Below are 25,832 nucleotides of genomic sequence, written 5' to 3' on the forward strand. Positions count from 1 at the left end.
CAATTTAATAATTTTTTTTATTGATAATGTTAATTTCATTGTTAATAACCTCACAAAAAATCATCATGCTCAAGATTTTTTAGCTAATAGAGTCAAACCTATTCAGACATTTGCTTTTAAACATTTTGGTGTTGATGAAATTTATGATGTTATTTTAGGTATGAACAATAGCTCTTGTCTTGATGTGTATGGCATTAATTCTAAAATATTGAAGATTGCTTCGGTATACATTATTGAGCCTCTTGCCCATATTTTTAATTGCTGTATAGACTCTGGAGTTTTTCCTGATTCTTTTAAGTTTGTTAAGGTAAAACCTATTTTTAAAAAAGGTTGTAGAAATGAGATATCTAATTATAGACCTATCAGTATAATACCTACTTTGTCGAAGGTTTTTCAGATTTTGCTTAAGAAACAAATTTACAATTACTTTGAATCTAATTCTTTGTTCACCAACTGTCAATATGGTTTTAGGACTTTACATAGTACTGTGGAGGCTGTGGTGTCCTTTGTTAAACGTTGTTTCGTGGGTATTGAAAATGGTTATCATATTAGTAGTAGTTTTTATGATTTCTCAAAGGCTTTCGATACAGTTTCTCATGACACTCTTTTACTTAAGCTTAAATATTATGGTTTTAATGGTCTTAGTGTAAAATTTTTAGCGTCTTATTTGAATGATAGGCATCAATCTGTTTTGGCAAATGGTAAAAGGTCACAGTATCAGGTATTAAAACATGGTGTGCCTCAAGGCTCAATTTTGGGACCTTTATTGTTTATTATTTATGTTAATGATCTTCCCAAATATATTCGGGATGGATGTTCTGAGTCTTTCATGTTTGCTGATGATTTAGCAGTTAATACTATTCATAAAAATAGTGACATATTGTCTATGGAACTTGCTGATGTATCAAGTAGGGTTGTTGATTGGTGCAGTGCGAATAACCTTATGATTAATTCTAACAAAACTATTAAATTAAACTTTGGTATTAATCGTCTTACTACTGTTAGGTTTCTGGGCATCTTCCTTGAGCCTAGAATGGGATGGAAAACTCATGTTGACTATGTTGCTAAGAAATTAAGGCCTATATATGTTAAGGTTGTTAAGGAATAATTTACCTAACAAGGTATAGTTTACAATATTTCATAGCCATATACAAAGTCATTTAAATTATGGTATTATTCTTTGGGGTCACCATACTTCTGCTCAAGCTCTTTTCATATTACAAAAGAAAGCTTTAAGATTAATTTATGGAGTACCAAATACGACTCATTGTAAACCCCTTTTTATAAGGTCACAAATCTTGACATTGCCATCTATGTATGTATTGGCCTGTCTTCTTTACATTAAGAATAACATTAATAATTACATAGCATGTACTTCTGTTCATAAATATTCTACAAGAAATAATACAAATTTATATATTGACAAATGTAAATACAGTATTACTCAAAATAGTTTTCTATTCTTTGCTTTTAAATTATTTAATAGTCTACCTGTTGATATAAGGAATCTTCCATTCCGAGTGTTTAGGACACGAATTAGGACTATATTATTGGCAAATCCATTGTATGATGTCGATGAGTTTTTTAATATTCATGTATCTTAATTTGTATCCATTGTATGATATCATGTATTTTAAATTGTATATGACGATGCCATACATGTTCCACATGTTTTTGCAAAATAAACTATCCATCTATCCATCCAACTATCCATGGCAACTATGTTATATCTTCCAAATAACCAAAAATATGGTTAGTTCAGTATATATGTTTGAAAACCTGTTGTACATTGTATGGAATGCTATTGCCAGATTGCGTCTGTGTGCACTGGTGGCTAGTTGACAGCACATGCAGAAGTTAGTATGCTAGAGGCTGTGCTCCAAGATGTATGTAAGTAATGTTGAACAGCAGTCATACATCTATGTAGAAATTCTCTCGAAATGATTTTACACCAAAGAGTAACTCTTTAATATTATTTTAGTTGTTGTGTAATGAGAATTATATTAATGTTTCCTCACCTAAAAATCACATAAAAATATTCGTGTGTGTGAACAGTTTTGTATAATATTTAACAAATTTAAGAGAAAAGATGTGATCGTATAGCTTTTATGTTTCATTTCGAAGTAACATTTAGTGTAAAAGATTGAATGTGAGATGAATTGTATCGAAAAAAAATAGGAATTGACAAATCGAATTTTAAGAGATTTAACAATTAATTTTAGCTTACAAGTACTTCTAAACCAAAAAGGTAACACTGGAGCAATTTTGACAAAATGAATACATAACATACCCTGCCAAACTCATACTTTTAATGTGTTTCAGATTTTAATTCCTTATGGCTTTTTGTCTTATGATAAAAGCTCAATTGCATACGAATTATTACCTAACACTTTTTCTGTTATACAACTTACCCCACGTTGTCAATGAGGGTGAGAAGTTCACCGTTATCTGTTCTGGCTTCCAAGTTGCGTACAAAAATGCCAAAAGCACTTGATGGATCTATCTCGATCTTGAGTTTCAGCTCCTCTCCGAGGCCAACCACAGATGCTTCTTGACTACTTCTTGTCACAATGCGCATGCGGACATTGGGTGTCGGAGCAGTGTTCGTGACTATATTTGTGCCCGACGGCCGGAATGGTGCGCTTCTCAAAATCAGAAAAAATTTTCTTATGCATTGTTGTGAAATTTTATTATTCTATAACACACTTCAATCTCAATGCACTTACGATACACTGATGCCTCCTCCTTCTTGGTCACGGGTCCCACTTGGTGCGTAAGATACAGTTTGGTCACTTGCGTCAAAGGAACACTCGACTCGAACTGTTTTGTCTGTCTCCTGCATGATGACAGGATTCTGCTGAATCACGACATGATTTACATACCGTCCTCGACCCTGCAGCACAAAGCAACACGACTATCATATTCTATTCCTCAATGTGCTAGAAACAGTTTTGAAATTATCAACTCATTGTCTTTTTCATGATTTCAGAAATTCAGTTACTTGAATAATTAAGATCAACTTTCTTCATCACAAATAGGAACAGAGGATATAGAAATGGAAACAGAGGAGGAGAGGAGGTTGGTGAAGCGATATGTGTATGAGGTGGAAGTGGTGAAGAACAAGAGAACCAGATGAAGAGGAGTTACAGCAGTTGTGGTAATGGTAGTGATAGTGGTATGTGAGATCAGAGAGACAGTGGGAGAGAGGATAGTTTTATGGATGATATGACATTGAGTATTTCTTTAATTGGTTTATTTTACAACACTTTATCAACTGCTGTGGTTATGTAGGGTCTGAGTGAGATGAAAGTGATAATGCCAACGAAATGAATCCAGGGCCCAACACCGAAAGTTACCCAGCATTTGCTCTTAATGGTTTGAGAGAAAACCACGGAAAAAAAACTCAACCAGATAACTTGTTCCAACCAGGATTTGAACCAGGATCTATTCATTTCACAGTCACAAATGCTGTTACTCCACAACGGTGGACCATTAGGTTTCGGTGGAGATGGTGTTGGTGTTTGTGTTGAGCGCTGTGGTGCTGCATGAGTTTAAAATGATGAGGAGCAAGAGGAGACAATTGTGATGACAGTGATGATGGTGGTACTGACGTTGAGGATAGAAATGGTTGTGATTGCAATTATGGTAGTAATGATTACAGATAAGGACACCCGATTTTCTCGAATGATTTTTTTCACTAATTTCTGCTAATTGAGTCAGAGAGTTAAAACTTTTATAGGAATGAATAAGACTCGTTCTGCAGACACGTTTTACAATCGCGATTTGTCGCGATGTTTGCTCGTTTAATTTTTTTTGGTGGGGGGGGGGGGAATTTGACAATATTTTTACGTTAAAAATTATGTTTTTTTTTACGAATATCACCGAATCGTACATTCGCTGGTCACGAAATTCCACTATTTTATTTTCGACAATTAAACATTCAGAATAGGTACAAAAGCATGGCTGCTCAGCTGTGAAAAATGAAAATCTGCATGTCGCATATGCACAGTGCTTAGGATCATTACTCACAAACACAATAAATAGAAATGCATAAAAGATATTTAGGGACCTGCCACATTTTCAGCAAAAGTACACAAATAATGTGTCATAGTGTGCAAAAGAACACAGACCTAACATTTTTAATATTGACATGACACTTTTCTTTGTCTAGAGTGTAACCAGCCTTATTAATATACCGGTTTGCTTGTCAAGGTTGGCATTTTCCTGCCTGCAGAAATTCTCTATGGGTTAAATTTGAATGGAGCCTTGCTGTGCTAAAGACAAAACCAAGTTATTGAAGTTCTTTTCATGTTTAAATTCAAAGTTTTGCTTCACAATTTACATATTTAAGTAACGACTTTTTTCAAGATTAACAGTAGTTTTATTTACCGAATTTGATGTATTTTATTCACCATTTTACGGTGTCCCTAGTTATAGATAGTAATGGTTTTATTGTTTTTGATCATAATGGTGGTGATGATGTTGGTAAGGTGATGAAATAATTATTGTAGTGGTGGTTGTGGTGGTGTGATGGATGTGGTGATTGTGTGATGTTATTGTTACTGGTGCTTGTAGGAAATCTTAATGACATTGAAACAATGATGGATTGAGATTAGCATGTAAAAACTAAAGTATTCAAGAAAGATTCAGTTCTAAAACAGCTCTTTACACCAATTACTTAACCGAATCATGTTCATCTCTGAATTAATTTGATTCATCAACCCAAATCTTTCCAATTATTTCTGCCTGTGATGTACTATGTCATAGCTAATTTTAATAACATTTTTTTTTATGTTTACTATATTATTATCAGTGTAATTTTTATATACCCCACAGTACTGTCAATCTTATTAAGGTATGACTCGACACGCTTAAAATTATACAAATCTGGCTTTCAGGTAGTAGCTCTCTGTAAAGCAATTTAAGTCACACAAGTATTTGTGTGCACTCATAGTTGAGTTCTGGCGTCTAGTCAGCTCATTTGAGTCGTATGGATACAAAGGAAAAATTGTGACGGTGTCGTGTATAGTTCCTGGGGTAGCTCAGTCGGAAGAGTGTTTGCGCGCTAAGCGAAGGGTCCCGGGATCGATACCTGGCCCCAGAACAATTTTTTCTTGAAATTATTCAAACCTGCTTTACAGGGAGCTACTACCTGAAAGCCAGATTTGTATAACACATTCGTTACTGGAGGTACATTAACAGAAAGCCACAATTTAAGTCACACAAGTATTTGTGTGCACTCATAGTTGAGTTCTGGCGTCTAGTCAGCTCATTTGAGTCGTGTGGATACAAAGGAAAAATTGTGACGGTGTCGTGTATAGTTCCTGGGGTAGCTCAGTCGGAAGAGCGTTCGTGCGCTAAGCGAAGGGTCGCGGGATCGATACCCTGCCCCGGAACAATTTTTCCTTGAAATTATTCACGCTTAAAAGTTTGATTTATATATTTTTGAAAATTTTAGTACATAGAACATTTATAAAAACTAAGCTAACTACAACGAAATAAATCAGTTCTGTTAAAAATGTATTCTGTAACAAAAGAAAGTCAATGTTAGTGTAGAAATTCTTTTCAACTGATCTAATTTCTGTTGCAACCATGATAAACTCACGATACTTTCAAATTGATGGATTTTAACTTACGATACTGAAGAGCCTGTAGTAAAATACCTCATGAGTTTAGTGTTTTGAGTGTAAAGACGTACTATACTCTATGCTTCTTTTTTTAAAAACCTTGTACATTTTATTACAAACACTCGCTTATTAATTTTATAGAAAATGAAGATTATGTTTTGAGAAGTTCAAGCTTAAGTCTAATAAATAAAGTTTAATTCAAAAAAAGAATCACGTCAACAGGTTAAATAGTTTTAGAGTTGCAGTTGTCTCTGTTTAAGTTTAGCAATGCATTGTAAAATCAATACTCCAGGAAATAAAGGATGAAGTTTGGGCTTACCTTGTCTCCTTAAATTTGCAGCAATCCACTAAAATGTCTTTCTCTCTCGAAAACTACTTATCGGATTTATATAAAATAAATATAATTATGAATCTCAAGATTTAGAGCATAAAATGACACCTAATTTAAAAAATGACTATTTTCGTATTGTATTCTTCACCTGACATAATTAGGAACATTAAATCCAGACGTTTGAGATGGGCAGGGCATGTAGCACATATGGGCGTGTCCAGAAATGCATATAGAGTGTTAGTTGGGAGGCCGGAGGGAAAAAGACCTTTAAGGAGGCCGAGACGTAGATGGGAAGATAATATTAAAATGGATTTGAGGGAGGTGGGATATGATGATAGAGAATGGATTAATCTTGCTCAGGATAGGGACCAATGGTGGGCTTATGTGAGGGCGGCAATGAACCTCTGGGTTCCTTAAAAGCCAGTAAGTAAGTAAACTATTTTCGTCCATTGCAAGTGTCAAGTCATACCTCAATATATCCAGCAGAATGCTGACAAGATAAGATTCATTGCAGCTCATTGCAGTCTTCAGTTGAGGGTTTCTTCTTCTATACCCCACAGTACTAGACTATAAGATTAACAAACTTCATTTCCTAATTAATGCAAGAGGCCTACATAACCATATGGAGTGACTTATTTACCTGTTGCACAGTTCCACATTGTGTACCCATTGGAATACGAAGCACAATCTGCGACTGTCCATTTCCCATTTCAAAGCAGGCCTGTGGGTTTCCTGTGGAGTACACCCGTCCTTCAAAAGGTGCCCCGAAAAGGAATGTAATAAGCATATCTGCTTGTGTGCAGTCCACACGAACTGTGAGAAAAGGAAAATAAAAATAAATAATGAGTTTCACTGCATGACACTGAAAATAACAACACAAAGGAATCATGTAATATGTTTTCTACATTTCTTTTTCTGTAATCCTGGCCTTCAAAGATGATGTACTAGAACAAATGACTGGATTAGTGAGAAATACAATTAAACAAGTCTGAAATTCTAAAGTAATAATTCAACTTCTAATGTAGAATTAAGATTCCAGAAGAAACTACTTCAAATTTCGTGATGTAAGAGGCATGTTAAGGCCATGTCTCAAAACTTAATTCTATACTATACAGTAGTGATTAGCAACTACTGGGTGTTCATTTCAAAGTGTGTCATGACATCACTGTTGTGAGTCAGTGATTTGAAGCGAGTTTCAGCTTTTATGTCAGAGAAGTTGCCTATTATTCAAGGCGTTCAATCTGAACTTGAGAATGTGTATGGTATAACTTGAACGTCGTACCAACAGATGGCGGTCTGTAAAGTCTGTGTGCTACCATAACCTCTTTCGAACTGTATTTTGCGTGGGCAAGTCGTACGCAGGGTATTTGTTATCATCGGTAATGGCAACATTCCACAACACAAATTAAATGCTCCGTGTCCATGTTGACCGTCGAAGTTAATGTCAACAAATACGTACGTAATCGTCTTAACCCTCTCCACATAAAGAAAAAACTCACCTCAGTATGTGTTTCCAAACAGTTCACATTCCTGCCACTACCAGCAATACTGTACATATCAGTAAGTACTCTTCAGAATGAACGCCGTATTTGCCAGGCAACTTCTCTGGCATATAGGTAATATGCCTTTGCGGAAGTGTAGGAAGATTGAATTCTCTAGGCTCATCAGCTAGCTACATGATGGCATACAGCGAGCCATGACACACTTTGAACTGAACACGCAGTAGAGGACTAGTAAACTACACACCAGAGAGCTTTGGACATGTATGGTTGAATCACGGCCTTCATAGGCTAGTTTTCTTAAAACTATATCATCATGGTGTAGCACTGAATTAAGAAGGCAGTATCCTAATGCAGTTTTATGGAAAAGATATGGGCATAAACTATTACAATATTAGAAAAATGTAAAGAAGGTACTGGAGTACCAATGTCAGTATTGAAGGTTAACGTATTGTTCTACATTTTATTTCCAAAGCATCTTCAGATTTCATAGCTTCAATTGCTGATGAGGCATCCATGTTTGTTTAGTCTACAAGTCATCAATCAAGCACGCATTTTTTGTTTACTAGCTACTACGGACTTGATTGCTATGCACTATGTAGCTTTGGATCATGACTTTTGATGTCACGTCCAGCTATTTAGTCAACTATCTACTTCACTTCAGCTCTGGGACATGGCCTTAACACATAGTAGCGACAAGATTAGCAGAAGGAGACTTACCTCATATAATAAAGAAACTGACTACAGAATGAAATAACGCGAGTTTGGACCTAGGAACAGGGAAGAGATTCTTTCCCCATCGTAATCTCTGCAATGACTGGTTCTCATTAGGACTCATATGGAGCTAGTTTCGAATTCCTCCCCAGGGTATAAATGGGATAAAATGCAATGTTGGTCATTGACCACAGCATGTGATGTCTATCTTACACCTGTCTATGCACCAATATACTGTACATGCAGGGAGAATACTTTCACTTCATTTATGAATTAGACATCTAAATAATCATATGTTATAAATATTGAAAAATGGTCATCCTCAGGCTTGTTATTAAATCCAGATTCACAGTCCTGGTAAGGATGATTGAACTTTAAGAGTTCCTTGGAGAAGTAAGTGAAACTGTAAGTCCCATGGCAAATTTTAGGACATGTAAAATAACTCTATGTCTGAATAAAAGGGATCCAGGTAAAATTTAGCAGTCATTTTTCATCCAGCCAGAATTCAAGCTGCTAGTCAGCACTCACCTAAAAATCTATTATTGGGAATAAAGAATTCTGCCGTATTAAATCTGTACCTGAGAAATGAGATTGGACACTGTTAGACTAGCATAGAGAAGTTCAAGTTTGGAAATATTGGGAACAAACCAACGAAGTATTGAAAATTATTGCTATAAGCCAGGTTATGAACCGACTAAACCAGAAGCAACGTTCTGTTGCTCTCTTTCTGAGCTCTGTTGCCACATAGTGGTGCAAGATTCAAAGCGTGTTCAGTGTTTGTCACCGATATGTTTAAAATAACTACTGTATATAGTTCTCGATAACACTATCCACAATATTAATAATTAAAATTACTGTTTTCAAGAAAGTACGAGCTAATGACGCTGGTACGAAATGCGACTCGTAATGCATGTGGTACTGCAAATGAACTGGGAAGTTTGGCTACACTGTCTCCGTGATTCCGTTGCCAGATTTTCGTTAGCAGACGACATTTTCACGCGAGGTCCAATGAAAAGCTCCGTTCTCCTTCTCCCCTCCACCCCCCACACTCAACGTGTCATCACTGCACAGGCTACCCCTCTAACCCGCACTTTCCTCTCGCCCTCCCAACTACTTCCTGTTTAGTAGGTTCATAACCTGGCTTTTAGTATAGTTTGTGGAGGAGGGGAAGAAGAAGAAGAAGAAGAAGAAGAAGAAGAGAACAGTATAATGTAATATAATGAAATCTTAACAGTATAGCTAGTGTAATATTGTTCACAACACTTCAGAATGGGTACATCAATGTATAAATTCCAAAGTCATTTCACTTCCGTAACTTCCACAATTACTGCTAATGGCTTCATTGCCAGATGCAAGGCACTAGACAACAACAATTCTGTATTTTTCACGAGACTTGGAGAGAGTGTTTCACAAAACTGTGCTATCTATGCTCCTGTCAAAGGAGACTCACCATTGCTGCAAGATCCATGTTCACTGTAGAAGAAATCTCGGTCAGCTAAGAGTGCAGTCCTGTCTGCAGTGAAAGTGTCATCCGAGCTGAGGAAACATTCTCTTCTCACAGTATTGTAATTGAATGATCGACACTGAAATTCACGTTCCTGATCACACAATCTTCTACATTCACCAACATCAAATGTTTGAGCAACATATCGGTCCGTATATGGTAAAAATCTGCCAGGTATATTTGTGTATTCACAACTCGGTGGTTCTGAAAGAAAACAAATAGAGTTTTATGTGTTTCATGTGCAGAATAATTGAGTCAACACTAAGATATTATTAAAGTCTTAAACAAAAAACATTTAGATATGAAGATAAAATATTCAAACCCTGGTGTATGCACCAGCATGAAGTTCAAATTGAAGATGGTGGTTCAGGTAATAGCGGAGAGGGTAGTGCTTTGGGACTCGGGTAAACTTTCCAGTTATCTAAGGCACAATGGGCTAACTTCTGAAAGGGCCCGACCCATTTCAATTAATTCATTCATTATTGTGCTGATAGTGATAGGAGTGATTTGGCAGTGGATGTGAATCTGATTTTAATGTATGTGGTGGCAATGAAATTAGTGGTGTCATTAGTGGTGGTGAGTGTCTCGATGATGGCAATGGAGGCACAGAAGAATTCTGATTTTAGGCGACCTCCATTTAATGTTTTTCACATTTTACATTAAATTTTCATAGTCTCAATAATTATTACATATAATCAATGTATTTTTATATTCTATTTAATGTTGTTCTCTTTGCTGTCAAACCTGTATTTTACAATGAAAAGTGTTCAATCAATTTTTTAAATCTCGACTAATGCAAAATGCATTTTGATTCAAATTATAGAATACAATTTTGTTTAAGAGTCAACGACTTGACAATACTGCTGTCTCACTGCCACATGCTAATGGATTCCCCTTATCTCCCCATGCCTAAACAAAGCTGCATGCCTCGTCATCACAACTTACAGCGTCAGATGCTTCTTGTCTTTGTTGGCTCATTGAGGTGTGTTGTGTCAGCATTACTACAGTGACGGAAATGTTTTCACTGTTACATAAAACTAGAAAACAATGGCTATCAAAAGGAAAACGTTTTCTCTCACGGAAAAAAAGATAATTTAATTCGCAAAATGAAAAAAATTCAAATGTGAAAATATCTTAGATGACGAGAAGAACACTGGATTGGCACCCAGCTCCCCCTTAATGTTTTCCAGTTTTTGTACAGCAATATCCATAATTTACTTATTGTAGATATTTTGCAAGTAAATTGGATTTTTTCAAAAGTATTCAAAATTTTTTAAAACAATAAATGCAAACCCCTATTTATTGTCAACCTCTTTTAATGTTAATTACATATTCTGTGTCCCCAGAAAAATGTTAAATAGGGGTTCTGTTGGTGTAGTAATGTTGCTGTTGAGTGATAGTAGTGAGTGGCAAAAGTAGTGGTGCTGTTGGTGAGAGTTGTTGAGAATGGTTGAGTGGTTTTGATGCTCGTGTATGTACCTGTATAGGAAAGGAAAGCCTCTTCTCAAATCACGCTTAATAAACGTCATTTCAGTTACCAGAATGTGAATGATATTGGCTCACAGTTTGGGAACTAATATTTATGAAAATATCATAACTCACGTGGTGCACATTCATTTTCCATGTAGTCTACATCGCTGGCTGCTCGCCTGAAGAACTGAGGTAGTGTGCGTCTTGTGTCAGGGCTTAGCCTGCACAACCTGTCTCGTCCAAAGTACGTAGCTGACCTGAAATAATCAGGCACTTCTTCAAGACAGCTGCAATAGTGACTGTTAGGAGAAAAATCTTGATTCCCACATCTCAATTTCTGTTTTACTAAACTCCTTATTCTTCTCTTCAGTACAGAAATATCAACTGAATTGATTTTATCAATAATAATTTTTATATGGAAGCTCTAAATGAATTGATATCTATATCATGAAGGAGGTAACAGCTTTCTCAACATTCTTGGAAATCTTGAAAGGAATGTCCCTTATCTTTCCATATATTTTCCTGATATTATCTTTTTCATGTCAATTGTTTAGCACACTTTTCTTTTGCCTTCCTCTCTGCTGTTTTCTACCATCCCCGTAGTGAGAGTAATTCGATAATAGTTTCATATTTTTCAAGGGAAATTGTATTATTAGTATTTATTATTATTATTATTATTATTATTATTATTATTATTATTATTATTATTATTATCAGTATTGTTATTAATTATTATTATTATTATTATTACTATTATTATTATTATTATTATTATTATTATTATTATTATTATTATTATTATTATTTTAAGAACTTACGTAAATTGGACTTGATGGCAGAAGATAACAACATTATTGATGTATATTTCTTTGAATTAAAAAATTTATATAGACAAATGTGACCCTTTTTATTCAAGTTATACAGATTCACGCGTCTAATTTTTTTCAGTTCTTTTTTCCCCAACCTCTCAACAGAAACGATTAATCGAGGTTTTACTGTAATGTCAGATGTTCAAGCTTTATAGCATTCATCTTAGATGTGAAGAGAGTTGATTGTGGATAACTGAAGGTAATATCCTGGAAATAATGAGAAAACCCAAAAATTCCGAGCTGGCTAGCCAACATTGGAACAATCCTGCACCAGCAAATTTCTGGAGACTGTTTATATATAACCTATGATGCTACAGCCCTTTTAGGGTTCAGACCTACTAGCCTAATATCCACATGCCGAAGCAGAGATGGACGATCAGATCCCCCATCCATTATAGCTGGTCTTAGTAACCGGATTTTGCTACCTATCGTAGCTCCCTAAGTGCACCACGATGCTGAGTGGGTACCAGTCTCATACACTGGCCGAAATTTCATGAAAAAATTCCTTCCCTCATGAGGACTCGAAACAATCCGCATTCTATAATGCGAGTCCTAGGCATGATGCATAGAACTATGGCATCAGGCGCAGGAATGAGATTGTCTACTTACTTATATAATTAATGACTTATTCATGTCAAGTTTTACTCACTAGCGAAGAAATGAAGAATACACTATCTGTACTTCAACAACAATATTGAAATGGAAGAATGGTTATTTTTATGATACTCAGAAAATAATGTAATGCCTGGTACATTACTGTCGAAATTTAAAAGTAGTGTCACTACTGTTTTGTTTACTTCTAACTTTAACTTTCTAGCAATGAAGGAACAATGCATAAAAGCTGTGATGTTTTAAAGACTTTAAACACTGTACCTGCATACTATTCGTGTCTCCTGCAGGCATTCATCTTGGCACTGGCGTCGTCCGAACATGTTTCTTACTTCTATTGAATTTGGCGCAGCAAGTTCATAGCTAGGTACCCTGGTAAATGCCCAAGCCTTTCCACAAGATCGTCCTGTTATAGAGACACATATTACACAGGTATATAAGGATGAAAATTAGATGTAACAGCACACATCAACATCTTAAGTACAAGCAATTTGTACTAAACCGTCCTTACAGATCTACTGATAAGGAATTCAAATTTGTTGACAGATGAGTTTTTAGATAGTAATACATATTTTACACCCATTGAAGACGGATTTTTTTGCATCTCAATAAGTTAAATAAAATGTTAACATTCATTGCTGATGGTCACTGCTGTTTCTTTCTTATGTCATAATCAAATTATAGAAATAATGCAGGATATAAAAAGTGACGAATTCAGAAGCAAACAGTGCTTTCCATCAACGATTTACCTCTGCAGTTGAAGACATTTTTATGGCTATGTGACGAGTTTCTTATTATTTTTCGAACATTGTGAGGGAAATACAATGTATTCATTGACTCCATCAGTGACTGTAAAAAGTGTCCATAAAAATAATTTGTCTACTACTTCTTCCAGAAAGGAAGAAAAACTACAGACTTTGTGTATTTCAAATAAAGACAACACTGAAACATGATTTCTATGGATTTTTCAGCCTCTCTTCACAGTTAATCATCATCCCTGCCATGGGCACAGGGTGCTACACGAAATTAATGAATATTGTTATGACATACTTTGGAAAAGGAATCCATAATATTTCTTACTTATGGGCTACTTTCACAGTTCACTGGTCACACAAACGTCTTAATACCACTTTTAAATTTTTATTTGACATACCTTGCAGGCATATCTTTTGAAAATATGCCAGCTCTGGAGCAGAGGTAAGTATACCCCCATCTGAGTCTGCAGATCGTTCTTTAGCATAACATCTTTGGCGTCCTCCTCGTACATTTTCTATGGAAATAGCAAGGCAACGGGCTCTCATTTGCGCACATTGTACCAAGCATTCTGCACTGATTCCAATATCTCCTCTTGTTCTAATTGGTTCTCTGAAATAACAGAACAAATTTAATTGAAATGTTTTGCATAAATAAAAAATATAGTACAAGGCAGCTTTTCACACACAGAAAATTTATTTATCCCTTCACTATGGAAACAGCACTGTAAAGGCAAGAATCATAATTTATATAATGCTACATTGTTGAAAATGAATCAATGTAACTTTAATAATAGCAAGAGTGATGAAATTTTTCAATTTCTGATAAATTATAAGAACAAGATGTTTAGAAATTTGGATTTCCACTTGTATTCCGATGAAAGAAAGGAGAAAAAGAGAAATTCTACTTTTTCAGTGACAGAGTTTCACTTGATTGGCTGTTGGATTTAGCAATTTATAATGACCCAACACAGTCGATTTCTTTCTCCTTTTCACCTGAAAATGGAGACAGACCCAGCCTTCGAAACATTGTGTTCTATATAGGTAATTCATAAAAAATGGGGGGGACGGACGGAAATCAGTCCAAAACATTCAGACATATTAAATTTATGTTAGGGACTATGCTGAATAATACTCTGGTTTGTTAATAATCAACAACGATAACAACAATAATAATAATAATTTTTTTAGTCTGTTATTTAACGACACTGTATCAACTACTAGGTTATTTAGCGTCGATGAGATTGGTGACAGCGAGATTATATTTGACGAAATGAGGCCGAGGATTCGCCATAGATTACCTTGCATTCATATTACGGTTGGGGAAAACCTCGGAAAAAACCCAACCAGGTAATCAGCCCAAGTGGGGATCGAACCCATGCCCAAATGCAACTTCAGACCAGCAGGCAAACGCCTTAACCAATTGAGCCACACCGGTGGCTTAATAATAATAATAATAATAATAATAATAATAATAATAATAATAATAATAATAATAATAATATATAATATATAATATGAGTTTTCGGTTAATACAGTGGTGAGCATTTGGATGAAGCTAGTGAAGATCTGCTTCACCATAATTGTTGCTAAATAGAAAAATTAAATATATATTAGAAACATTATTGTCAAATGCGCGATTATACTATATTTCAAACTGCACGCAGATATGCAATTTAAAATCTGCATTTTCACATTCCTACTGAAGCTCAATTCACTTGGGTTCCTAGTGAGCATTATATGAATGGGAAAGGAAAGAGAGAGGCCAAGAAAGGGAAGGAGAAATAGCACAGGGTACTATGAACAATAGACTGTGCCGGTACTATTTTGCATTGTCTGTAATGAGGCAATAGTAGTGATCCTAGTGGTTAGCAACTATCTATGGATGCATATTCCCTACGTACTGAGCTTTGTGACTGTATATACTAGACTGTGCTGGTAGTTTTCAATACACAACGAATCTAGTATCAGGTAGGAAACAATACTGCCCTCACGACATCCCTCGGCTTAGGAGGAGGGCTGTTCAGGATGGGAAGCAATAAACCTGTATTTTCTATAGAAATCTGCCACCTCTTCCATACTCATCCGAAATTCCATTCTAAAATCTAAAAAATTAGAAAATGTTATATAAGTTTTAGTTTTTGTGTCAAACAGTGCGCGAGTGAAGCCAAGACATATGCGCGCAATAGCCAATAAATAGTATAAGAGAAAAAAGACTTGAACACTTAGCGATCATTTCATCTGTGCTCCTTGAGCTGGCATGCATATCACTTGCAGAGGAAATTTCGTACCTACAACTAACTGTTCCCTTGTCTATCAAAGTCACCAGCAGAGTAGGGGTAAAACATCTGAATTTTGTACAGGAAGATTTCTCTAAACGATCACCTGAATTCCAATGGCACCCCATAAAATGCAGTGTTGCCTACATTCCAAAAAATAGGGGCAAGAGATACAACTGGTATAACAGTTAATGGAATACACTACTATTAAATATTTAGTTGATGTATTGAAATATTTTTAGTGCCTATATTAGTGCCTTTTTTGTCTATAGATCCTATAAGATAGCTTATTTGATGCATGTTTTATGCCTACTGCATGAAGCTCTACTTATGTAAACGTATCACTTACATCTCAAGAAGGGCATTAAATTCATTAACACTCATTAATATAGAATATATCAAATAACAATTTTCAGATATAATTTCAAATAACACTTTGCTACTCCTCATAAGGTTATTCAGACAACATTTTGTGAGACTATTCTAATGTTTTTTGTGTATTAAAGAAAACGAGAAATAAATTTCAAGATCTTGTAAACAGTTTCTTTTACAGAAGGGCTTAAGAATATAAAACGTCACCACAGACACCAGTGTCTTGTTTGACTCGACATAAAATGTATTTTTATACTATAGTAAAAGTCCACAGCTTGTTTTTGAGACTGTGTTTTATGTATGGCACCAGATATTATTAGATGAAGTTTATAATTTAGCAGCAATCTCATAAAGTTTCTTGCCAGTGAAAACACGTCTTTACTACTTGATTTTTACCAATATAAACCCAATTTATCCAAATATTTGTACTAATTACTTTATAGTCTCTCTACATGGAGCATAAAAACATTGGATACTTTGTAAAAAGAAACATTATTCTTAACTCTCTTAGATTCTTTTACTGTGTGTATTATATTAAAAATTTCATGTTCAGAAGTTTATTTTTCACTTGTCAACATTAGCTAATAGACAAACATATGAGACAATAAATTTAAATGTAAGCAACAACATGACAAGCAACACTTCTGAAGTCCACACCTGTGGAGTAACGGTCAGCGCGTCTGGCCGCGACACCAGGTGGCCCGGGTTCGAATCCCAGTCGGGGCAAGTTACCTGGTTGAGGTTTTTTCCGGGGTTTTCCCTCAACCCAATACGAGCAAATGCTGGGTAACTTTCGGTGCTGGACCCTGGACTCATTTCACCGGCATTATCACCTTCATTCCATTCGGATGCTAAATAACCTAGATGTTCATACAGCGTCGTAAAATAACCCAATAAAAAAATAAAAAACAAACACTTCTGAAAGAAAATTGCAGTGATGTTTCTTCATCTATGAGAAAAGTCTTTTATTCCAGATATAGCAGATGAAGACAGTTGCTAGAACAAATGCCAAAACTTGCTGAAACTTTAAAAAAACTTACTTATATTAATCATTATGAAAATTAAAAGTACTAATACTTAATTTGCGGTGAACTATTACCTGTGTGCACTTCCGTATGTGGCACCTGCTACCTTTTCATATGTCAGTGTGTAGCGACAAGGATACGGTGACAGAGTACCATCTGGATCTGTGCCAGAGGGGTGTCGGCCTGGCTCAGGGAAAGGCTTTCCTCCAGGGCCAGGGTGAGGTGGGTATGGTTCAGGTGGATGCACATTTCCACATTCTCTTTCTGCATAAAAAGCACCACTCATTGGCTCGAAAGCTTGTTCTAGTCCAATAGCCACAGATCCACTCAGCAAACATTGGTTTGTGTTGCCACGAGTCTAAAATAATCACACAGAATTAAACTTAAATTGTTTGCCACAACAGCAACTGGAGGGTTAGGTACATCTACAAAAAAAAAAAAAAAAAAAGATTGGCATAGAGAAATCAGTTGTGGAAGTTTTTCTTTGGCTTAGATGTGGGCACTGAGTTGTTATAAGAAAGAACTAGGAGACAATTATGGCAGACAAAATGGAATACCTTCGTTCGAGCACTCGAGTAGATAGAATGAACAGATTCTAACAATATAAATGTGTGTATGCCTGGAAACAGGTTTCACTTAATATGGCACCATTCAAAAAGTGGCATGGGCAAGGAACAGTCTGCTTAGTGGTGATTCATCACATCAGCTTTCGGTACCGGTAATAAAATTTCGCGACTTATATACAGTATTTCATTAACTGTCTTACTTTATTGTTGTTTTCTAATGCTCAGCTATTTGGCAATGAAACCATTTGCTGTGTCTTACTTTGTAATAAGTACTGGACCTAGGTTTGTATCTGCAGCAATTTCCACTTATTTGTAACCATCATTAGCATGTGCTCATTAAACATAATGTGTGCATTCTCATGAAGGTTGCAAACTGCTGCAGAAACAAACTTACTGTCAACTGCTGAAAATATAGCAAAACACTTCTTGTATGATTTATTCGTAATATACATATCATAAATAAATGTTCTAATGTGTACTGCATTGCCATAAATTAAACTGAAATGCAGTGAATGAAAGTCAGCTGTATATTAATGCCTTAATGTTCACGTTCCTTCAGCTTATGTTACCTGCCCATAATATGCAACACAAAATCTTCCCATGCTCGACCCAGGGGAAATGTACATATTATTTTCTTAACATTAGCATTTGATCTATAACAGTAAAAACTGATGACACTTATCTGAGCAAAACCTGTTTCCTGGCAAACACTCTGTATAAGATGAAGAGTAAGTGTGAAAGAGAATGTTGTAGATTGGTAAGAAGTAGTGCCTTATAAAATGTTCTGGCCATATCCTTTACATAAATGTGAAGAAATACAGCCCAATGTTATATAACATTGGATTTAACAGGTCAACACAAGGGAGGTAAGTCATGACAACTATACCAGTTTCCATTCTATGAAACGATTGAACAGCAAGTGACGTCATGTTGCTTTCAGTACGGGCTCGAATGCCACATAGATAATTTCTCTTTCCCATGTCTTAAATATTCTTTGCTTCCTTTCAATGTTGTGACACTCAGATGACTCCATGCTTCTTTTAATCATAGTGTTATCAACATTTCTACATTCGCAATAACTGCGGCAATGATATAGCACACGAAAGTAACTATATATAATTTACATGGTCTGGTGCCATAAGTTTGACAACATTGTCCCGCTGAACAAAAGCACATTGCACCATGCTGAGTTGGCATTGTATTGCCAGTTTGTCGCCATCAGACGAATTTTTGTATTATAAATTTCAGTGAAAACTTACTTTCTCACTCATTGTGACAACACTGTACATGCTACCCTTCTAGCCTGCACTCACCCATCACCTATAGAACTAATTCCTGTTTCGTAGCTTTAAAATATGGAAATTAGTACATGAAATGAAGGAATGAAGTAGGCCACAAAAGGCAGAATGGGCGTCATTAAAGAAATCAATAAGGTGTACATAATATCCCTTATGTAGACTTCAGAAACCTCTCACTCATGTTTCAGGAAAAACAGTGACATACTCACCATGCTCAAGAATGTAAAAGATCGACATACAAACTCCCTTTCGACCTCACAAGCATGTTCACAGCTCGAATCGCTGAATGCAGAAAGAGACTTGTCCGTGTAGATCAGCTGGCGATCTCGCAGAAAATTCCTGTATGAACATCTGCCTAGAGCTGTAGAGATGTAAAGAAAGAACCATTAGTACAGATTATATTATTGGAAAATCTGTATTATATATTTTGATATTGTTCTGTTTACTTAACAGTGTAGTGTGAAACAAAATACAATTTCTTACTTGGAGCACATTGATTCTCCAAGTAATCCGAATCCAAAGATACTTCAAACGCTTGGGGCTGAGTGAAGCGATCTTCTGCACTCAAGCGACACTCCTGCCGACGATAATTATAACTGGCAGACCTGTAATACAAGTTAAACATATGCGTTATTCACATCTCCAAATTTATCTCAGCCATAAAATTTCTTAAAAAAAAATAATAAAAAATTATCATTTAAGGTAAAGATGCCAGTAGCTGGCACCTTAAACCAGTTTTCATGATCTATTCACTGACTTAGTTTAAGTTCACTGACTTAGTTTAAGTTCACTGATTTAGTTTAAGATAGAAAAAGAAGATGTTTGTTCCTCAGAGTTGGAAAAATTTACCATTAAAACAATGAGCCAAAACTTGTGTACTGATGGATAAATAAAGAATTTTGTGCCAACATTCACTTTTGAATCAATAAATGACAGTGACGTATCTGGTGGCTAACAGCATTATACTCAGTATACAACATTATTCACCTGCTTTGGCAATGTCTGAAAAAAGTAAAGGGTTATTCTGCCATTTACATATTTACTTGCTTCCATTATACTGTAGTCCACACCTGTGGAGTAACGGTCAGCGCGTCTGGCCGCGAAACCAGGTGGCCCGGGTTCGAATCCCGGTCGGGGCAAGTTACCTGGTTGAGGTTTTTTCCGGGGTTTTTCCTCAACCCAATACGAGCAAATGCTGGGTAACTTTCGGTGCTGGACCACGGACTCATTTCACTGGCATTATCACCTTCATTTCATTCAGACGCTAAATAACCTAGATGTTGATAAAGCGTTGTAAAATAACCCAATAAAATAAAATAAAAATTATACTGTAACGTTTTTAATATTTTTTGTTTCTCCTCATGATGAACAGATTTTTACAAATTCTGGGAGAAATCAAAACTACAAAATAAGTACTATAACTTATCGGCTCTTGGTTCTATATGTACTTTTCAGAAATAGACCAAAGATATGAACGCGAGAACATATCAATGACAAACATTATAGATTACAGGACCACTAATTTTAAGAATATTGGATGACAAAAAATTCCGGAATTCTGACATATCAAATCAGATAATGGGAAAATTATAAAGTTTAGCTCTAATGTTCGACATTCAAATCTTAAGCTCAGAACAGTTCCAAAATCACTTACAACTTGTTGTTAGGTTTCTTACAAATCACAAACGTATGTGACTTTCAACTCTCAGTTTTACTGCCCTCCTGAAAGACATCATAATTTCAATTCCTTTCCCAAAAAAAAAAAAATCCACTAATGTTCTAATGTAATTTAATTTTAATCAATGGCAACCCATGGTCTGAAAATGTGATAGTGCAAAACACAGTGTGTTCTTCACATCACAGACACTTGGCCAGCTGTGCTTACTGATAATTTTAGGATTTAAATTTTCTTATGAATTTCCTGCAGCTGTGTGTATGTATGTGTGAGTGTGTGCTTTTGGAGACTTGTGTTAATTTTTTTGTGCCGATTGGTTGTCTGAATATCCTTTAATAATAATTTCTCGCCTGCATTCGCAAAGGAAAAGAATTACAGATTAAAAATGTTAATAGTATTCATCACTGTCAACAAGTGTTCAATTCGCATTAATGAACAAACTGACGTGAACAGCAAGCATGCTTGAAAAAAATCACATTCTCAATTCACGATAACAAAAAAACTGTTGTAATGAATAAGAATTCTTCTATAATAGTACTGTACTAACAAATATGTAAATAAACATAACACATCTAAACAACTTATATCTTTAGTTAAGGCCATCCACAAAGCGGATGGAAGGTTTGAAGGTTAAATATCAATTTAAAATGTTACAAGAGGTAAAAAAGATGCATACAAATTATATAACAAAGTAATTATTTACATTTTAGTACTCAAGTAATATCATTTCAGCCCAAAAATATAATGGAAGGTGTTACGAGAGTTAATGAACTTAACGAAATTTCCAAATCCTATACACAGGCCTATTTTCAGTTCACACTAACAGATGAAATGAGAGAAACAACAAGAACACATGTACACTGGATTCCATTAATGCCATATTGTTTTTTAGTCATACTGACAACGAAGCTCCGTCCTCTACTCCCACCCCTACTACACATGTGCTGCTCAACTCTCCTGTATTGTGTATTCTGGTTTTCAGTGGTGTTCATGCTAGAATACTGGGTGTTAATTTCAAAGCGTGTCATGACATCACTGTTGTGAGTCAGCGATTTGAAGCGAGTTTAAGATTTTATGTCAGAGAAGTTGCCTATTAATCAAGGCGTTCAATCTGAACTTGAGAATGTATATGGTATAACTTGAACGTCGTAGCAACAGATGGCGGTCTGTAAAGTCTGTGCTACCATAACCTCTTTCGAACTGTGTTTTGCGCGGGCAAGTCGTACACAGGGTATTTGTTATCATCGGTTGAGTACGGCAACATTCCACAGTACAAATCAAATGCTCCGTGTCCATGTTGACCGTCGAAGTTAATGTCAACAAATAGGCTACGTAAGTAATCGTCTTAACCCTCTCCCCATATCCCGACAGTAAGAAAAAAATTCACCTCAGTACGTGTTTTCAAACAGTTCACATTCCTGCCACTACAGGCGTTACCGTACATATCGGTAAGTACTCTTCAGAATGAACGCCGTACTTGCTAGGCAACTTCTCTGGCACATAGGTAATACGCCTCTGCGGAAGTGTAGGAAGATTGAATTCTCTAGGCTCATCGACTAGCCACATGACGACATACAGCGAGTCATGAACACACTTTGAATTGAACACGCAGTAGTAACTATGCTGTCATCACAAATTAAAACTTGCTTCCTATGTATGCCAAAATTTGAGGTGCAGCAGCACATCACTGCTCGTAGGAATGACTATCTGTGTGTCTGCTGTGTACACTCTTACTAGCACAGCAGTGGCACAAGGATGAAGTATTGACTATAAAACACAACTTCAAAACATGACGGCATTACTGGAATAGATCGTACACTATTCTGGTATTCAAGTTCGCAAGAACAAAGAAAATGATGCAAGTAACAGCAGACAGAATTTGGGTACAGAAACAAAGAGTATCATAACATGGACTAAATAAAATTTACTGTATATATTTATTTTGTGCGAGACAATGAGAGAAAGACAGAGATGATGATGATGATGATGATGATGATGATGATATATACTTGTCGTTAAGCATTACTTCCGGTGAGATGGTACTTCACAATTTTGTATACAGTGCCATCCCACCTTATTACATAGCAAATTTATGCAAGTCATAACTTCATTCAATTTTCCATTCATGTTACCTTTAAATGTATCTTTGTCACTTCTCGTTCCCGCGCCTATCTATTATTTCTCCACTTCTCCACTACTGGCCCCCACACTTATAACCTCTCCTCACTTCACTTCACTTCACTTGCTATTGATATCCTTGTCCCTTCCCTACCATCTACTTTTTCTTTCTATTTTCTCCCACTACATCCCAACTACTGGGTGTTCAGCTCAAAATATGTCATGGCTCGCTGTATGCTGTCATGTGGCTAGCCGATGAGTCTAGAAAATTCAATCTTCCTACACTTCCGCAGAGACGTATTACCTATATGCCAGAGAAGTTGCCTAACAAGTACGGCGTTCATTCTAAAGAGTACTTACCGATAAGTACGGTAATGTCGGTAATGACAGGAATGTGAACTGTTTGGAAACATGAGGTGAGTTTTTTTCTTACTGTCGGGATATGGGGAGAGGGTTAAGACTATTACTTACGTATTTGTTGACATTAACTTCGACGGTCAACATGGACACGGAGCATTTGATTTGTATTGTGGAATGTTGCCGTACGCAATCGATGATAACAAATACACTGCAACAACTTGCCCGCGCAAAACACAGTTCGAAAGAGGTTATGGTAGCATACAGACCGTACAGACCGCCATCTGTTGCTACGACGTTCAAGTTATACCATACAAGTTCTCAAGTTCAGATTGAATGCCTTGATTAATAGGCAACTTCTCTGACATAAAAGCTGAAACTCACTTCAAATCGCTGACTCACAACAGTGACGTCATGACACACTTTGAAATGAACACCCAGTATACCAATTCCTTAAATCATAATGTCTCTTCTTACACTTCACCCCTCTTCCTTCATCACTGCTCTCTGGATCCATTTCATTTATTTTCGCAACAGACAGAGACAGAAGGTGTAAATTTGCACATAGAAAGTTAATGGTATTTCAATACCCGAGCTGTCAACGGTAGCTCATATACTGTTATCGAAAAAGAAAACTCTGTCTCACTTCTACAGAGACTAATACCTCTACATGTCTATTTGCTTCCTGTATACCACTAGCACGTACCTATACAAAATGAGATAGCAAAATCCACTCCTACCACTACCAGGTACAGAGGTGGCAATTACCACAATGAGACAAAATATTCTGTTGCAATATCTGCTACACAAAATAAAATTGCATTCAACTGTATTTAAAAACAGGTTATAAAAGCAAAGTTATAAACAGAACATTTACATAAGCACAAAGTTACTACCCCTAGCACTAAATGTTACTGATCTTAACAACCAAGCGAATTACTCATTAGAATCTTCTTTGTCAGGTAAAATCACTGCCTTACCTACAAGAGAATGCTCTCTCATCCAGGCACCGATCTTCACATTCTGTTTTGCTGGCAGTTATATAGTGAGCATTTGTGAAGCCTCTCAGCTCCCGATTTACATGACGTTCAAATGTCCAGGTCATGCCACATCCATATCCTAAAATGGGATAAATCGACATTTTAGTTGGGTTTACAATTCTTGTTGTTAATAAATGTATGTCTAATTTTTAAGCTATAAGAAAAAAATCAATGTAAATCAGTTCAGAAAAAAAAAAATTTATTTTAAGTTGATTCTGACACAGATAAAGTAAACGGAAAAGGTAATCTCAACATGTTCATGCTCCCAAGATATGAAGGCGGGCAGATAATGAGGTTTATATCTGTATGTCCCTTTACACTCTCATGCATGTTTGTTCAGCAACAAACCAAACTGAACTTCACCAGATTGACTTTACAACTTCCTGTATAAATGTGGTAGGGTGTACAGTCATGGAAGAAAAAACTGGCCGATGAACAGCAAAACTCGTAAGGTTACTTATGCCAGTTTTGTTGTGATTATCACAGTACAGAGTGTCTAAGAGGGATTTTGTTTACTTCCCCTTGAAATTACTGGGCTAGGAGAGAAAGGCTTTCGTACTGTTTCTGTTCACATTCTATAAGGCTGAAACTCTCGTGTTTTTGTTGGTATACAGAAATTTGTTATATCATTGTTTTTACCATTGTGGGTATGAGGAATGTTACTGATTTCATTATCAACTCCTCTGTTCGTCTCTCTTTACTCTACAGACATACTTCATTTATTTATGGTTTATTTTTACTTTAACATCTTCCTAGCAAATCAGACGACGAAGAATAAACAAAATTGAGATAGATACAATACATAGGAACTTAGTGCTAATATGATATAGAAGTGAACAGTGAGATAAAGTAGAATAAATATAAATAGACTGAGGTAATCAAATACAAATTATATAAGTGAACATTCAGGTAAACTGAAATAAGTACATATAAATTAATTTCGGTAAACAATTAATAATAATGAGGGAAGAGAAACATAAATAGATTTGTTAATAGAAATAATTTTTGTGCAATTAGGAAATTGTTTGATTATATAAGTGGTTCTAGTGGTTTACTAGAACTTATTTAGCTTTTCTATTTTTAAACCTACAGTGTTTATTTTTGTTTTAAAACAAAAAGAAAAGAAAAATATGCATTCCTGAAGTAAAATAATTAATATTGAATGTTCTTTTTAACACAAATTAAAATGTTCTTCTGCCTACATAAGTAGCTTCAGTGATATACAACAGTTTTCTTCTGGACTTAATAACCTGTCCATAAACCATTGGCATTGATCACTGCATTCATTCTTCTACTTACAGAAATAACAAGGCTTTGGATATACGCCTACTGTATTTATCTGACAATGCAACATCATCCCAAACATCTGCAACGAGATCCCACAATTCGTCTGCATTTCTAGGACACAGACTCTGTAGTTACACATTAACACCGCGTTACACGTCCGTACACACATTTTCTATGGAATTTAAGTCAGGACTTTTTGGCACCCATGGAACCTCTCGACATCGTCCCTGTGAATGTTGAATCACCGCTGCATGGCGACGCATGTGTGTACCGAAAACAAGTCATGTTGGAATTTCATTTTTTTCGGGCTTAAACACACGAACACTAGGTAGCATCACATTTTCCAGTAGACTATATTGGTGTACTGATGCTCATTCATATGCCCATGAATCCTCCATAGTGCACTGCCACCATAACCAGAAATCCATACCACACCGACA

General features: G+C 35.9%; 1 protein-coding gene across 4 annotated transcripts in view; it reads right to left on the reverse strand.

Annotated features, from left to right (window-relative positions):
• LOC138707661 (uncharacterized) overlaps positions 1-25,832 on the reverse strand; it is a 141,430-nt gene that overhangs the window by 21,904 nt on the left and 93,694 nt on the right. For 2 of the 4 annotated variants that reach the window (XM_069837390.1, XM_069837388.1), the window contains exons 14-24: positions 24,046-24,184; positions 19,399-19,520; positions 19,125-19,276; positions 17,126-17,409; positions 13,777-13,988; positions 12,888-13,029; positions 11,278-11,402; positions 9,622-9,879; positions 6,599-6,771; positions 2,727-2,893; positions 2,412-2,642 (exon numbers count right to left, since the gene is read on the reverse strand). In XM_069837390.1, coding sequence (XP_069693491.1) covers positions 2,412-2,642; positions 2,727-2,893; positions 6,599-6,771; positions 9,622-9,879; positions 11,278-11,402; positions 12,888-13,029; positions 13,777-13,988; positions 17,126-17,409; positions 19,125-19,276; positions 19,399-19,520; positions 24,046-24,184 — 2,005 coding nt within the window. Of the gene's footprint in view, positions 1-2,411; positions 2,646-2,726; positions 2,894-6,598; positions 6,772-9,621; positions 9,880-11,277; positions 11,403-12,887; positions 13,030-13,776; positions 13,989-17,125; positions 17,410-19,124; positions 19,277-19,398; positions 19,521-24,045; positions 24,185-25,832 lie in introns of all 4 variants that reach the window. The other 2 variants (XM_069837389.1, XM_069837387.1) reach the window with 1 other exon arrangement.

Source organism: Periplaneta americana, chromosome 10 (assembly GCF_040183065.1).
Source record: "Periplaneta americana isolate PAMFEO1 chromosome 10, P.americana_PAMFEO1_priV1, whole genome shotgun sequence".
In the NCBI taxonomy this organism is placed as follows: Eukaryota; Metazoa; Arthropoda; class Insecta; order Blattodea; family Blattidae; genus Periplaneta; species Periplaneta americana.